The 14,963-nt window shown below is 36.9% G+C and overlaps 1 protein-coding gene across 6 annotated transcripts in view; it reads left to right on the top strand.

Moving 5' to 3' along the window:
• The window catches only part of Znf385b (zinc finger protein 385B), a 387,916-nt gene that overhangs the window by 286,431 nt on the left and 86,522 nt on the right, over nt 1–14,963 (top strand). For all 6 annotated transcript variants that reach the window (XM_048345153.1, XM_048345159.1, XM_048345158.1 and 3 more), the window contains one exon: nt 11,560–11,702. In XM_048345153.1, coding sequence (XP_048201110.1) covers nt 11,560–11,702 — 143 coding nt within the window. The remainder of the gene's footprint in view (nt 1–11,559; nt 11,703–14,963) is intronic.

A 14,963-nucleotide genomic window follows, 5' to 3' on the forward strand; every position in this document is an offset into this window, starting at 1 on the left:
GGCTTTTTGAATTAGTTATATGATCCAAGCAGTATAGTTAAAAGCATGCTCTTAATGGACTTGGGTGTTTCCCTTTTAACCCACTGGGAATATTAAAAGTATGATTTTAAATGAGGTGTTGCAATCAATTGTCTCCTGTTGTTGAAGCCTGAAAGAAATTTTTCTTTTTAGCCACACTGACTTTTCATTCATTGAATTTTTTCTTTATATTGACAAAGAAAATTAAATCTGTTAAAAATGAGTAATCTTTTTAAAATTCAGTATAAAAACAAACCCTAATCTGCTGAATTTTCCAAGAATATAATGATTCTTATACATCATTGATTATACCGATCTAAATGTTCAAGTCAGTGTCACTGGGCAATAGGCTTAAATTTGTTTCTACCCAGTAGTCTGAGACTAGATGACATAAACCTTTCTAATCTTACTTCACCCATATAAAATAGAAGATAGGTTCCTAAATTGTATTTATCTGTAAAATTTAATTACTATATGATGTCTCTAGGTATATTCAGTGATATGAGGAATATGGTCATTACCTTACCTGAATAAATATTTTAGGCAGATTTATAAAACAAGACAGTGCATTGTACTTCTATTAGTTAGGGGAGAGGAAGTACTTGCTCTTGTCACAGAAAGGCTTCACTCTCATGGGAGGAGCTTGATGCCACTGACAAGAGTCATAGGGCAAATGTAGCTCAGGACTCTTTCCTAGAGTCCTTTGGCCAGAAAAATTCGTCAAGCTCCTGTGACCTCCCTATCTATTCTTGACCTCAGACAATTTTAGTAAAGCCCTATCTGGAGATACTTCTGGCTTCTCTAAAGACATAGTAATTTGGGAACTAGCACATGACATTCCCTTTTGATAAGTCAAGTGTATTAAAACACATTTGAAAATCCTGAAAAAGCATCTGTTAGCATTCTATTAACCTCTTTTGTGTTCCCTATCATCCATTGTCAACTTACAATTTTGGGTTACAAGTTGAGAAAACACAGTATAGCAGAAATATTTAAAATTCACTTTTAGTCACCTAAATTTACTTAAATCGTTTTCAATGCTGCTTTTTAATAAACATCACAATTACCAAAATATTTCATGTGTTTAGCCAAATTATAGTTGTTACTACATAGTATATATCTCACCCATTTTTCCAACATTTAACTTTAAGAAATTCAGTATGAAAGCAAGATTTTTAGTACAAATGAATCACCTCTTGGCTGTGTGTTTTCTGTTACCATAGCACATGGAAAGCCATCTTAGTGAAAACTTTATCATCTTGTGTAAATGCTGTGGATTTCTGTTAAACCCAAAGGACATTGTGGCTTACAATCTATCATGATGTGGCTTCACTGCTGTTTTCTGATACAACACTTCAATATTGCTTATAATCCTCAGAAGGGCTCTCAGAAGGCTTGCTCTTTGCATGCAGCATTCTGCCACTCTGCTGCAGGGTGGCTGCTGTGGGAGCGCTTTGGAGGGGACCCTGAGCTGCTTGAAGGGAGATGTGGCCATAGAAGTGCTGAGGGTTGCAATTTCGTAGATTGAAAGTTTCAGGAGCACATTTTTTTTCTTTGTCATCATTGGGTTTGTCTCCTTTATCCACTTCTCTATTCAGAAAGGCAGCATGAGTACTACAGGAAGCTTTGATTTGGTGACAAATCATTTTCAGAAAAATCAGGCTGGCAGGAATTCAAAGACACCATACAAACCATAATATTAGGACAATATTTCAAGCATCTTTTTTCTTAGGAATTTTACCTATATTTGTTAAAACCTTTTACTAAAATTAACAGGGTTGGGTTCATTTTTTAAAAAATCTCTTAATGTGTAGCATTCAGGAAAGTATCCTGTGCAACATTCTGAATGAATATGCACAAGCATAACATACCTGTGTGACCTGCCCCAGATCAAGAATAGAATATTTTCAGCACCCTTTCCATTTACCAAAAGATAGCCACTAGATAAATTGAGAAGATTAGTTTGTATGGCTTTGTAGAAATTACATTATATATCATCTACTCCTTTATTTTTTTCTTCAACATTACATTTACATGGATTATTTTTTATTACATATAAATTTATAGTGCTTGTTCTCATTGCCATAGTTCATTGTGGGAATGTTCTATTGGATGAAGACACAATATTATTCTTTTTTACTGCTGATGGGTTAAATGACTAATTACCAGTTTGGGACCAGTGTTGCTATGGTTGTTATATGGTACTAACCACTTCAGTTAGGTAAATATCTAAGGTTCAGAATTGCTGAGCTTTAGGGTATATACGCATCTAGTTTAAGTAGATATTGCCAAATAGTTTTTCAAAGTAGCTGTACTTCAATAAATAGTTTTGATTGTTCATTATCCTTTCTATTACTTTGTAATCTATATTTATTTTAGATATTTTAGGTATGTAGTAATATCTCCTTACAGTTGTGATTTTAATAGCCTTACTGTCTAAAGATAATTTTCATCTTTATTACATATTTACATATACTTTATGAAGTGCCCATTTTAGTCTTTTGTCTATTTTTCTACTGCTTTCTTTTTCTTATAGATTTGTCAGAGTTCTTTATTCTATAGACAAAGGAATTAAATTTATCATATATATGTATACTTTATATGTGTATGTATATATATACATATATTCATGTAAATATTACCAGCTATGTGGATTACTTTTTCATTCATTTTTAATGATATTGTTCCTAATTTCTTATTCTTAACAGAATGTATTTATCAGTATTTTCTTTCATGATTAGTACTTGCCTTCCTGCTTAAGAAATCTGCTCACTCCAAGGTCTCAAAAGTATAACTTTTTATTATTTTCCTTTTGAGTCCAGAAATCATAAATATACCTTGAGAACTTAAGTTTTTAGACTTATGTGTGTTTTATTTTTCCTGTATTTTTAGCTTACTCAGGGCCACCTCTTAGAAACACAACTATCCTCCTCAAGGTTTATCTTATGAGATACCTCATCTCAGAAAACATAGATAAACCGATCTTCTAAACAAATGTGCATTCTTTCTCTCTTAAAGCGCAATATTTTGTTGAACATTTTATCAGTAATGTACGACTCCAAATCTGACCTTTCAAGATAAGTATTAATACTTGCCTTATGATAAGTACTTATACCTAAAGTGGTATATAGTGTGAGAGGAGTAAGAGTGCTAGTAATCACAGAAACTGAAGCTTATATATCACACGCACTGTGTGTCAGGGACATTGTGCAGCACTTTGTATAGGAAGATCTCAGTTATGGCAGAAAAAAATAGAGATAAAAAGAAGAAGATTACTTATCCAAGCTCATACAAGAAAATTGGGCTCAGTGCTTATCAGCTCGGTAGACTCCTGAGCTGGTGCTATCATTATAGGGAGAACAGCATTGCCTGAAGAGAGTCCCACAAAATTGTCACAGAAACTTGAGACAGAGGAGACTCCTTGAAACTACACTCCAACTATTTAAGGAAGAACAGAGTTTACATGTTTTCTCTCATATGTGGAAGCTAGAATTTGTTTATAAATACTTAAGTCAACACATTGGGTGGTATGTATGTGTGCATAAATGTATTAATTGAAATAATGTAGCTATAAGGAAGAAATCAGTGTAAGTGAAAAAAGCATAGGGCAACTAACACCAGGAAATGGGTAACTGAAAGGGGTGAGATGGGGTCAAGGAGAGGAAGGTATAGGAATGAAGAGAAGAAGTAGAGGTGATGAAGTCAAAATTTCAATGTATATCCTCCAAAGTTAAGAAAAGTGAGGGAAGGAGAGTGCGTTGGGAAAGATGGGTAGGAATGTTGAAAGGCATGACGTTAATCAAGATACATTGTATTTGTAAACTGCTTTGTTGAGTGACAATTTTTTCAAGATAATTTTTTTTTTGCCAGTCCTGGGGCTTGAACTCAGGGCCTGAGCACTGTCCTGGGGTTCTTTTTGCTCAAGGCTAGCACTGTGACACATGAGCCACTTCCAGCTTTTTGTTTATTTCTGTTTATGTGATGCTGAGGAATAGAACCCAGGACTTCATGCATGCTAGGCAAGTACTCTACTGCTAAGCCACATTCCCAGCCAATAAAAATATTTTTTTTAAAAAGGAAGAAATTACATGTGCCTAGGTGTTCATAGTCTTTTAGCATATTAAAATCTCTGAGACATCTTACAGAAAAGAACTATTTTAGGCCATGTTGAAGCCAGCATTTTTTAAATGTACTTGAGTATAGACACAGCTGTTTATTCCTTCTCCCCTTCCAACCCCTTGCAGTGCTCAGGATCAAGCCCATAGCCTTGGTCATGCTCTCTCACCTAGCCATGATGACAGAATCTTGTTTTCTCTTTTCTTTTCGTACTTCTTTTCTTTCCCTCCCTCTGTCCCTCCCTCCCTCCCTCCCTCCCTGCCTCTCTTTCTCCCTCCCTTCCTTCTTTCCTTCCTTCCTTCCTTTCTTCCTTCCTTCCTTCCTTCCTTCCTTCCTTCCTTCCTTCCTTCCTTCCTTCCTTCCTTCCGTCCTTTCTTGTTTTTGTGATCATGAGGATTGAACTCATGCACAAATACTATGTCACTTGAACGACAATCCCAATCATTTTGCTTGGATTTTCAGATAGGTTCTTTCAACAACATATCTGTCTTTAAAGTGCTCTCCCAGGGCTGGGGATATAGCCTAGTGGCAAGAGTGCCTGCCTCGGATACACGAGGCCCTAGGTTCGATTCCCCAGCACCACATATACAGAAAACGGCCAGAAGCGGCGCTGTGGCTCAAGTGGCAGAGTGCTAGCCTTGAGCTGGAAGAAGCCAGGGACAGTGCTCAGGCCCTGAGTCCAAGGCCCAGGACTGGCCAAAAAAAAAAAAAAAAAAAAGTGCTCTCCTATCTTCACCTCCCAAATAGCTGACACTACGGGTGTGCACCACTATACCTGGATACTTGTTTGTTTTACCTTTCTTATTGATAATAGTATAAATTAATTTTACAAAGGGATATCATAGTGATATTTCCATACATATAATGTACTTTGTATAATGTACCTTTCTGTTACTCATTCTTATGCCTCCTCTCTTTTTTCAATTTGCTAAGGCCTTTTTTTTTTTTTTTTTTTTTGGCCAGTCCTGGGCCTTGGACTCAGGGCCTGAGCACTGTCCCTGGCTTCTTCCCGCTCAAGGCTAGCACTCTGCCACTTGAGCCACAGCGCCACTTCTGGCCGTTTTCTGTATATGTGGTGCTGGGGAATCGAACCTAGGGCCTCGCGTATCCGAGGCAGGCACTCTTGCCACTAGGCTATATCCCCAGCCCCTGCTAAGGCCTTTTAAAAAAATTATTAAGTGCTTGTTCAGAGGTTAGGAGTATAGTGATAACTCACCCCTTCCATCATTCTTCCCCATCTTTCTCCATCTCATTCCTACCCTCAATTTATGTAGTAACTTAATTGAATTAAAATTTGAATTGAATATAATTTATTGAATTGAATATAATAGCTGTATTGCTCACTTTCCCTCTTTTTACTCATCTTCTCTGGTCCTTCTCCCTGCCTTTCTTCCTTTCTCCTCTTTTTTAAACATATTTAATGGATTTCATTATGTTCTTTTCATACATAGTATAATCTACTTCAACCATATTCACACCCACCACCATCATCCTCTCCTGATGTTCTCACTTGATGGTCTTTAGTGAAATATTTTCATTACATAGCAGATTGATGGAAGAAGGGAAAATGTGCAAGAGATGCTAGACTTGTAATTGTCCCTGGTAAGAGGCAAAGATCTATATCAGGGCAACAAAGCTGGGAAAGCAATAAAAATAGAAAATTGAAATGACACTCATTTTAATTTCTTTAAAGAAATAATTGGATGTTCCATAATTGACATTATCCTTCCTAATAAATTTTTGTGATACCTTAATTTTTGAGTACTTACTGAAGGGGAGATACATAATAAAGGCATAGGAAGAATCTACTACAGGATTAGGCTGCAGATCAGATTGAAGATTGTCATGCAAGCTTTCTGACTCTGGTGTACTCTTCTTTTGGGAGGAATATGTTTTCATGGTTTATGTTATGCTACTTAAAGAAGAGACACCAGGAAGCTTTGGAATTATAACCTTAAAATGGCCTTCACGATCATATTTCAAAGATCAAAGACTAAGGGGGCTGGGGATATAGCCTAGTGGCAAGAATGCCTGCCTCGGATACACGAGGCCCTAGGTTCGATTCCCCAGCACCACATATACAGAAAACGGCCAGAAGCGGCGCTGTGGCTCAAGTGGCTGAGTGCTAGCCTTGAGCAGGAAGAAGCCAGGGACAGTGCTCAGGCCCTGAGTCCAAGGCCCAGGACTGGCCAAAAAAAAAAAAAAAAAAAAAAAAAAAAAAAAAAAGATCAAAGACTAAGGCAATAACTGCAAGTGTCACTAGGACCTCAAATGAGGTTGTGTTGTGATAGATTATGACATAGTCCATTGACATGATAAGGTACCTATTCTGTCACAGAGGCAGTTGGCTGAAATAATAGTTTTTGTTATGCTCACAGTGCTGACTCTTTCACATATTATTGGTTTCCTAGGTTAGATGGATATACCTTACATTTTGTTGGACCTCAGAAAACCATAGCCCAAAGTCTGATGCTCTAAAATACATACGGAGCACTACGAATGAAAAGAAATTGGAAGACCTTAGAGCTTGACTGAGAATTAATCTCTGACCTTGATTCTCTTACCTCACCTTGGAGCACAGGCATGCATTTAAATTCCCTACCTAAAGAAATTTTGTCCAAAACAATTGTCTTAAATTTCCTTCCTAGAAACCAGGAAAAGAGAAAAGACTGAAAGTTAACACCACTCCCAGATAGACTTTTCATGTACTCTTCTGAGGGAAGCTTCAAGTGACTTCTGAGGAGACATTTGCACAGTATCTTTGTTGACAGTGAAGTTCAGCTTCTCAACTTTCAGTTACTTGCTCTTTCCCCAGAGCTGAGAGAATGGTCATTGTCCCAGGCCCCTCTGGATTATCTATTTCTTTAAAAATACTATTTACTAGTCCTACAAATGTGACTAAGTACTCTTTTTTTTTCTATTTTCTATGAAGAGTGCATTTAAGCTTTAACCATTTGACTTTCTCATTTTGTCTCATGTTTTGTATGGCTCTCCAACCTACACATGTTAAACATATATATTTATTTTCCTGTTAAACTACTGTCAGTTCACTTTGGGGAACCATCAGAGAGCTGAGAGGAAACTTTCCTTTGCCCCAACATCAAGAAGAAATTTATGGAGTCTTTAACTTGATTTCCTTCATGGGGAGCAGGAAATACTTTTCTCTCTTTTTCTCTTTCTCCCAACTTCAAAATATGTCCTGCCAAATAGAAAGAAAGAAGGAAAGAAAGGAAGCCAGACAGGCAGAAAGGCCGGGAGGGAGAGAGGGAGCAGTAAGGTCTGTCCTGGAGGGCTCCAAGCAGATGTCCCCACCTAATTAAGTCGCCACCCAGTTACCAGGGTAACCAGCAGACCTAGAGGCAGTTACCTCCCCCTTCCCTGAGGTCACAACCTGATCCACGTGGCCACTCCTGCCCCTGCCCTAGATAAGGCAGGCCTGGGTGGAGGTTACCTCTTTTTCTCCTTTCTCTCCCTTGCTTCATCTCGACCACAGGCCAGCAGTTTGGTAAAAAACTTTCTCTCCTGCCTGAATACCGTGTGGTGTTCTCCTTTACCGGCTACCTACTTTAAAAACCTAACAAGAGGGAAGGATGGAAGGGAGGGAAAGGAGGAAGGGAATGAAGTAAGATTGGATTATAGGGAAGGGTTAATTTGTGGGAGAGGGTTAATTACATTCTTATGGATATGCAAAATTTCCACGATGAGGGTGGTAACATCTATGGATTATGTGTGCTTCTGTGTGTTTAAATGTGTACGGAGTTCATGAGTACACTTAATTTTAGCAAAGGGAATTGGATAAACAGTGATACATTAAGTGAGATCTAAAGGCTTATTGCTGAGTGAGGTGGTTTGTGTCCTTAATTGTAGCTACTTGGGAGACTGAGAATGATTGGAGCACAATTTGAGGCCAGTTTTCACAAGACTGCTGTGAAAGATTTTTAATATTAGCAGCTGAGTGCAGTGGTACATGACTATCATCTCAGCTGCATTGGATGCTGAGATCAGAAGAGTCAAGGTTTCTGGCCAGTGGAGGCATAATTGAAACACTGCATCAGCCGGGCATGTTGGGGTATGCCTGTCATCCTAGCAACTGTGTGAAGCATAAGAGGATCATGATCCAAGCAAAAAATGAGACCCTACCTCAAAATTAAACAAGTGCAAAATAAGGACTTGAGTTGTGGCTCAGAGGTAGAGGCCCTTGCCTAAGCAAGCATGAGGCCCTGATTCTAAACCCCAGTACTGCTAAAAGTATAAAAATAAAAAGCCTTATAACAGAATAGGGTAATATATTGTAATACATACCAGACTTTATTGTGTGCCTTGAAACAGAGCAATGTACAAGTTACATAAAAGTCAAGGTTAGTCTTCTCCCATAAGAACAGCAATGTAAAGGTTGAAATTTTGCATTGAAATGCTGGCTTATTATATTTTCGACCTTTTTCTCTCAGCAAATCATTGACTTTGAGAGAAATTAAGCATTTTCTTGCAGTGTGTAATGCCTTTTGGCCAAATCTCTGTTTGTAACTCCATCTAATTTTTGGACACCAGAGGGGAGGAGAAAAGCTTCCAGCAGCAATGCCAGCAGTGAAATCTGGAATAAGGTGACAGAGAATCCAATCAGGAAATAACCTGTGTGGAAAGAAAAAAAAATACACTTTGTTCCCAGTTATTTCCATTTGCAGTCTTCCTTTGAAGCCTTCACTCTTGGTGAAGCAGTATTTTAAAGCAGGTTTTAAAAGTGAAAACAAGACTAAGGTGAAGGAATTGATAAAAGCCTAGTTTTTATTTAGAAGATCCCCCAGTACTTTAAAGCAATCTGTGGTTAACATCCCAAATTGTCTGTCATTAAAATGCTAATGAATGGTAAACAGCTGCTAAGTTTTTTATGATAATTCCTGGTGGTAACTAAGTAGTTCTGTAGCCTGTCTTTATTAGCATAGAGATTTGATTGTGTAAGGGAGATCATTGTGCATTCTGACCTTTGTTGATGGAGCAATCTGTTTGTCAAGTTCCCTGTTGCATTTTTTTTTTTTTGATTTGAGGTTGTTAGTACTAAATGAATCTCACTGGGCCCTTAGGGGCCATGTATTACATAGTATTATCAGAACCACCATTGTGGGCTTAGAGAAGGAACTTTGTTTCCCTCCAGGAGAACTGCAATGGATACCCAATTATAAATTTGTACATCTGCCAGCTTAAATAGATTGATTCCATATACTTCCTTTTTGTATTTTAGAGTTTTGATCCTTATAACAGTGATAAATTGTAAAAAATAAACTATTGATCTACAATAAGAAGTATCCTTAATTCTTAATTTAGCTAAGATTTTAAAGCAAAGCTTTTAAATTATTTTAATATGTTGCATTCTTCAGTGTGTTGATAAAAGACATCCTCTTGGATCTGCCAGCACAGAATTTTGAAATGGATGTCACATTTCCTAATTAGAAGAGTAGTGTGAAATTAAGAGCAGGTTAGTTATGTACGTATGAGACAGTGTCTACTTAGTATCAGAAAACATTTGGTTTCCATCTCTAGTTTTGGATGACTTTCTTTTTGTATGATTTCTCTTACTCTATATTTCTTAATGGATGGATTTAACCTAAAGAACGGCAATTGCAGCAAGTGCTGCAGGCACCCTTTTTGCTTGCTATTTTTTAGAATTAATGTAAATGAGGTATGACAGTCCATTAAACACTATTGCCAATGATGTCTTGGAATTATTTAAAATATAATGCAGGGTTTATTAAGGAAGTTCATTACCACAACAAGTATTATCAAAATAGAAATGTTAATGACTCTGGGACTCTGTACTAGGTTGCTGGAAATTTTGATAATTGGAGCATTTTCTTGTTTTTCCTTGAAACCTGTAGAGGAGTTTAGGCATATAATTATTGTGTGATCTCATAGAGGCAGGACAGGAGAAACTCATACAATGCCGGTGGGAAGGGGTTCAGCCCTTCTAAGAAAACACCCTGGAAGTTCCTCAGAACATGGATCATATGGTAATCACATGGCCTAACAAGTGCCATAATTCCACTCCTAGGTATATATCTCAGAGAACTGAAAACATATCCACACTAAAACGTGTAATGGAATGTCCATAGCAGCATTATTCCCTGTAGCCAAAAGAATGTAAAGAATCTAAAAGCCCATGGACTGATAAATGAATATGCAAAATGTTGGCCATTCTTACTGTAAAATAGTATTCAGACTTGAAAAGGCATAGAATTCTGATGGTGCTAAAACTTTGAAAATGTGAAACCATAAAAAGCAGTCACAAAAGACCCCATGTAGTGTTCATTTGAATGAAACGGCCAGAATAGATCAATTGATTGAGACAAACAGAACATTAGTGTTTGGCAGGAGCTAGGATGTTAGAAGGAAATGAGGTTTAACAGCTAATAAGTAGAAGGTATCATTAGAAGCCATAAAAATATTCTAAAGTGGATTTTGGTGATGATTGTACGACTCAGAATAAACTAAAAAATGTTGGTTACATACAATTTATGTGGACAAATTGTCCGAGATGTAAATTATATCTCAACAAAGCTGTTATATGTTTAAAGAAAAAAAAAAGCACCAGAGCCTATCTCTCAGAGAGTCCTCTATATCATCAGGTGTTCCTGCACTACCTGGAAGCTACAGACTAGAGAATTTTTTTTTTAACTGCTGAACAGTATTTTTGTATTACCTATTCATGTGTTCAACCAAATATCTGAAGATGTCCTATTCACTTACCATATTGCTAAGTGATTGAGAATTCATTAGAAATAAAAAACTATGAATGTGTGTTCCAAGTATTTCCTGCCCTCTAATACATGTAGCCAGCCCATAATCATCCCTTTTACTTCTCTGTCCAATGTCTAGACTGCATATTTCCCTTCAAGTAAGGGCAACATTCTATTCACTAAAAAAACAACAACAAACTTGAGTCATAACTTTTCTTTGGGGTGGACAGAAACTATAAATATCCAAGTTTTCTTTTTTTTTATAAACACCCTGTAATTATCTCTGATTTGCATTAAGCATGCCTACTAGCCAATTACTGAAGAGTAAAAAGCATCTGCTTCAGGAAACTTCTCTTTCATTTTTGACTAGACAGAAGCAAAGACGGGTACCAGGATGTTCACATTCTCCCCCTCTTGCCAGTAGAATCTGTTTTGATTGAGGCTGAACAGCCTTTGGGCTCTTCTCCAGGGAGAGGATCTCCATCACTGTCTTAGAGAGATTCCTCCTAGCCATATTTACTATTCACAATCCTTTGAACTGTATTTACAACTCCTTTGCTTCTGCGATTGCTAACATTCAGTGTAACTAACTTGCTTGCGGGTTGCAGCTCAGTGGTCTTGTTTTCACACTGTAGATTTGGGAAGGAGAAGGATGTGAGCAAGAGATTGAAGTCATTTTTTTTTTTGTTCTTGGCAGGCAGCACATGCCATACTTCTACCCTTCCTGCTCTCGTGCGCACACCTACTCTGATGATGCAGCCTTCGCTGGATATCAAACCATTTATGTCTTTCCCAGTGGACAGTAGTTCTGCTGTTGGACTCTTCCCAAATTTTAACACAGTGAGTAAATATATTTCTATTTTCTTTATACCCCCTCACTTTCTTTCACTGCATTTGGAAATAAGCAACAGAGGTAATTTAAGACCACATATTGGTTATGTTGCTCAGCTGTGCGGCGGAATATGGTGCTTCACACATAGGAGTTAGTCTAAACAATAACATGTTTGTTTTACAGATAACATTTTACCTGTTGTATTGTGCAATTTTGATAGACTTTTCCATGGCTTTAGAACCTCTATTATTTCTGAGATGCTGTTATACATGCTTAAGAACATAATTTAGAGATATCAAATCACATTGATTTTTGCCCCCAGTATTAGAAAGAAAGAAAAAAAAATGTTGTAGGCTTTATCTCCCTGAGCAACTTTTTATTTGGGAGATATTTTAGATAAGGTATGACTTTTACTAGAGCAGAATTTGTATTTGGAGTACTTGTGGATTACATGACTCTAACTCTTAGCAAATAGGAAAATACTCATTTTAAGTCCATTATGTTATTTATCGGCCTGATACACATTCTCTTTCAAACTTTTACTATAAAAGTCAATGAGTTACTCATAATTATTAATATTCTTCATTCAGTGCAACTGACCTTCCATTTGGATGAAATAGATTTTGCAGATGTGTCAAGAAAGGCATGACATCTTTCAATAATAAAATTCAACATAAAATAAATTTATTTGCAAGTTCTAAACTTACAGGTGGCTGATTAAAGAGCTTAGGAGATTGAATGAATTATGTCTGTTCCATTGATACCTGCAGTCAGTTTGAGGCATGATGGTCCCCATGAATGAGACAACATTGTAAGTGCTGTCATAATCAAAAAGAAAGGATTGTATTATCAACCTCACTAGACAGCATGCATCTGAAGTACTGCCAAATGTTTTCCTTTGCAAACTTACCTTCTTTGGGAAGTGAAAACAGAAAAAAGAAAAACAGATTTTTCCCCAAGGGTTTTAAATACAATCTGCAGACAGGCCTTCTGTCAGAGCTTAGTGTGATGTAAGGTAATCAGCGGCTAGAAGATTGGCCAACTTTTAAAACAGTATTGGTTTTGACTTGGTGAGTAAGCAGTTGAATGCTGTTTTCTTTGGAGTTTTTGGCACCAAGTCAGGTTTTTGGTTGTATTTTTGTTGTGGCTTGTTTTGTAAAAAACTTGGAGAGGTGAACATCACATGTAGTCCAGCAGAACTGCTTAGTAAGAGAAATCATACCTACCTTGGTCACATGACACCATTAGATGCAGGAGATACCCTCCCAAAGCACCATATGGACCATTTTGGAGAGCTTGAACTCCAGCATGTGTTCTAGCAAAGCATTTTGATGCATTTCAAATGTAACTGAATTTTCTGTACTTCCTAGAATATTTACTGGGAATTTGTATTTGGAGTAGTATGTATTTGGATGGCAGCATATATGTACCCCACAGCACTCCGTATGCTGTCAGGAAGCAATGTGAAAGCTGAGGAGGGGGCATGAGTGGCAACCCCTTTCTTCACCTCTCTTTTTTCTTCTTTTAAATGCAAGAAACACATGAATAATCATTTCAGAGATTGAAATAAAACATTAGCATTTATTCACTCATTTAGTTATTTTGTGCTTGTCCTGGGGCTTGAACTCAGGGGCTGGATGCTGTCCCTGAGCTTTTGTGCTTTGGTTAGCAGTCTACCACTTGAGCCACAGATCCACTTCTGACTTTTGGGTGGATAATTGGAGATAGGTCTCATGGACAGATTTTCTGCTCTTGTGCCCAGCAATATATTCTTTGCTTGTGAATACACTCTCATTCCCTTCAATAGAGAAAAATACTCTCAGCAGCTGTCATCCATTCTGTTAGCTCCTAAATATAATATATATATATATATATATATACCCACATGATAGTGCTACATATACCATGGCACTGCTTACAGTTATCAAAATGTCTTACATATGCTTCTTTGTTTATAAGGACTTTACAAAACATAGGAAGCTAGAAGCTGGTGGCTTTTGTCTTTAATCTTAGCTACTCAGAAGGCTGAGATCTGAGGTTCACAGTTCAAAGTCAGCTCGGGCAGGAAATTCCATGAGACTCTCATCCCCAGTTAATCACTAGAAAACCAAAAAATGTCAGAAGTAGAATTGTGGCTCAAGAGATAGAGCACTAGCCTTGAGCAAAAGCTCTGGCAGAACTGGCATAAAACAAAACAAAAACATAGGGAATACTTTCATGAAGATTTTTAAAGATGAAGTTTCAGGCTAGTTTACTAATGTTACAAATGTGCTTAAATGCTTTTTGTTTGTTTGTTTATTGTGAAAAACAATTGATCTCATTATATACTGCATTTAATGAAACCCAAAGGATAATAATTAATTAAAATTCAAGTTTCTACTTAAAAGGAAATTATTTTTTGTTTTCAAATAATACTTGGTTATTAATGTGAAAAATACTATAAAATGTTACATAATTAGTCAAAGCCCTTCTGGTAGTATATTAAATAAAGTCAACACTAGTGGGACTGTTATTGTGCAAAGAAATTAATTTAGCCAAGTATCATAGTACATGCTTATAATCACAGCAAAGGCAGTTAGGATGTTGAGTTTGAGCCCAGCCTGGCCGACATAGTAGGTTACAAGCCAGCCTTGGCTAGGTAGCAAGAGTCTATCCTAAAAAGGAAGAAGAAAAGGAAAAAAATGCATTTCTTTTTTGGGTTACTTACGATTTTTTTTCACTTTGATTTACAGTATAAATTACTTCATTTCCATATAGATGTTTTCATTCTAACACCAAATTCACTGAGTAGGTTTCCTGGGGAAATTTTAGGAAAGCCATTATGCATAGTTCCTAGGAAAGTATGAGTACATCCCTATTGTTCATCTCAATAGATTGTCATATAGTTGTGATGATTTATTTCCTTCAGAGGACTCAGATCCCAGAACACTTTGAGAGGCCATGGTTATTGCTACTGTTGTCTAAAAAGAAAGATGAATTAGTAAAGGAAGAACTGAGCCTTGAATTATAGTCATCTAACTTTGAAACTCATGTTCTGACTCCTCACATCCTTGGCCCTTTTCACCTGTATCACCTTCCACCTCATTCATTAGGAACAAAGCTCAATCAAAAGTCTTCCTTTCTGTGAGCATGATAGACAATTTTATGAAGAATCATTAAGTAAAAAAAAGAAAGGAGTTTCTGACAGAAAGATACACCTCTACAAACAGGATCTTTAAAACAGAATATATTTAATGAACAGCTATAATTTCTTGTCGGACATTCTTTTT

Source organism: Perognathus longimembris, chromosome 4 (assembly GCF_023159225.1).
Source record: "Perognathus longimembris pacificus isolate PPM17 chromosome 4, ASM2315922v1, whole genome shotgun sequence".
Classification (NCBI taxonomy): Eukaryota; Metazoa; Chordata; class Mammalia; order Rodentia; family Heteromyidae; genus Perognathus; species Perognathus longimembris.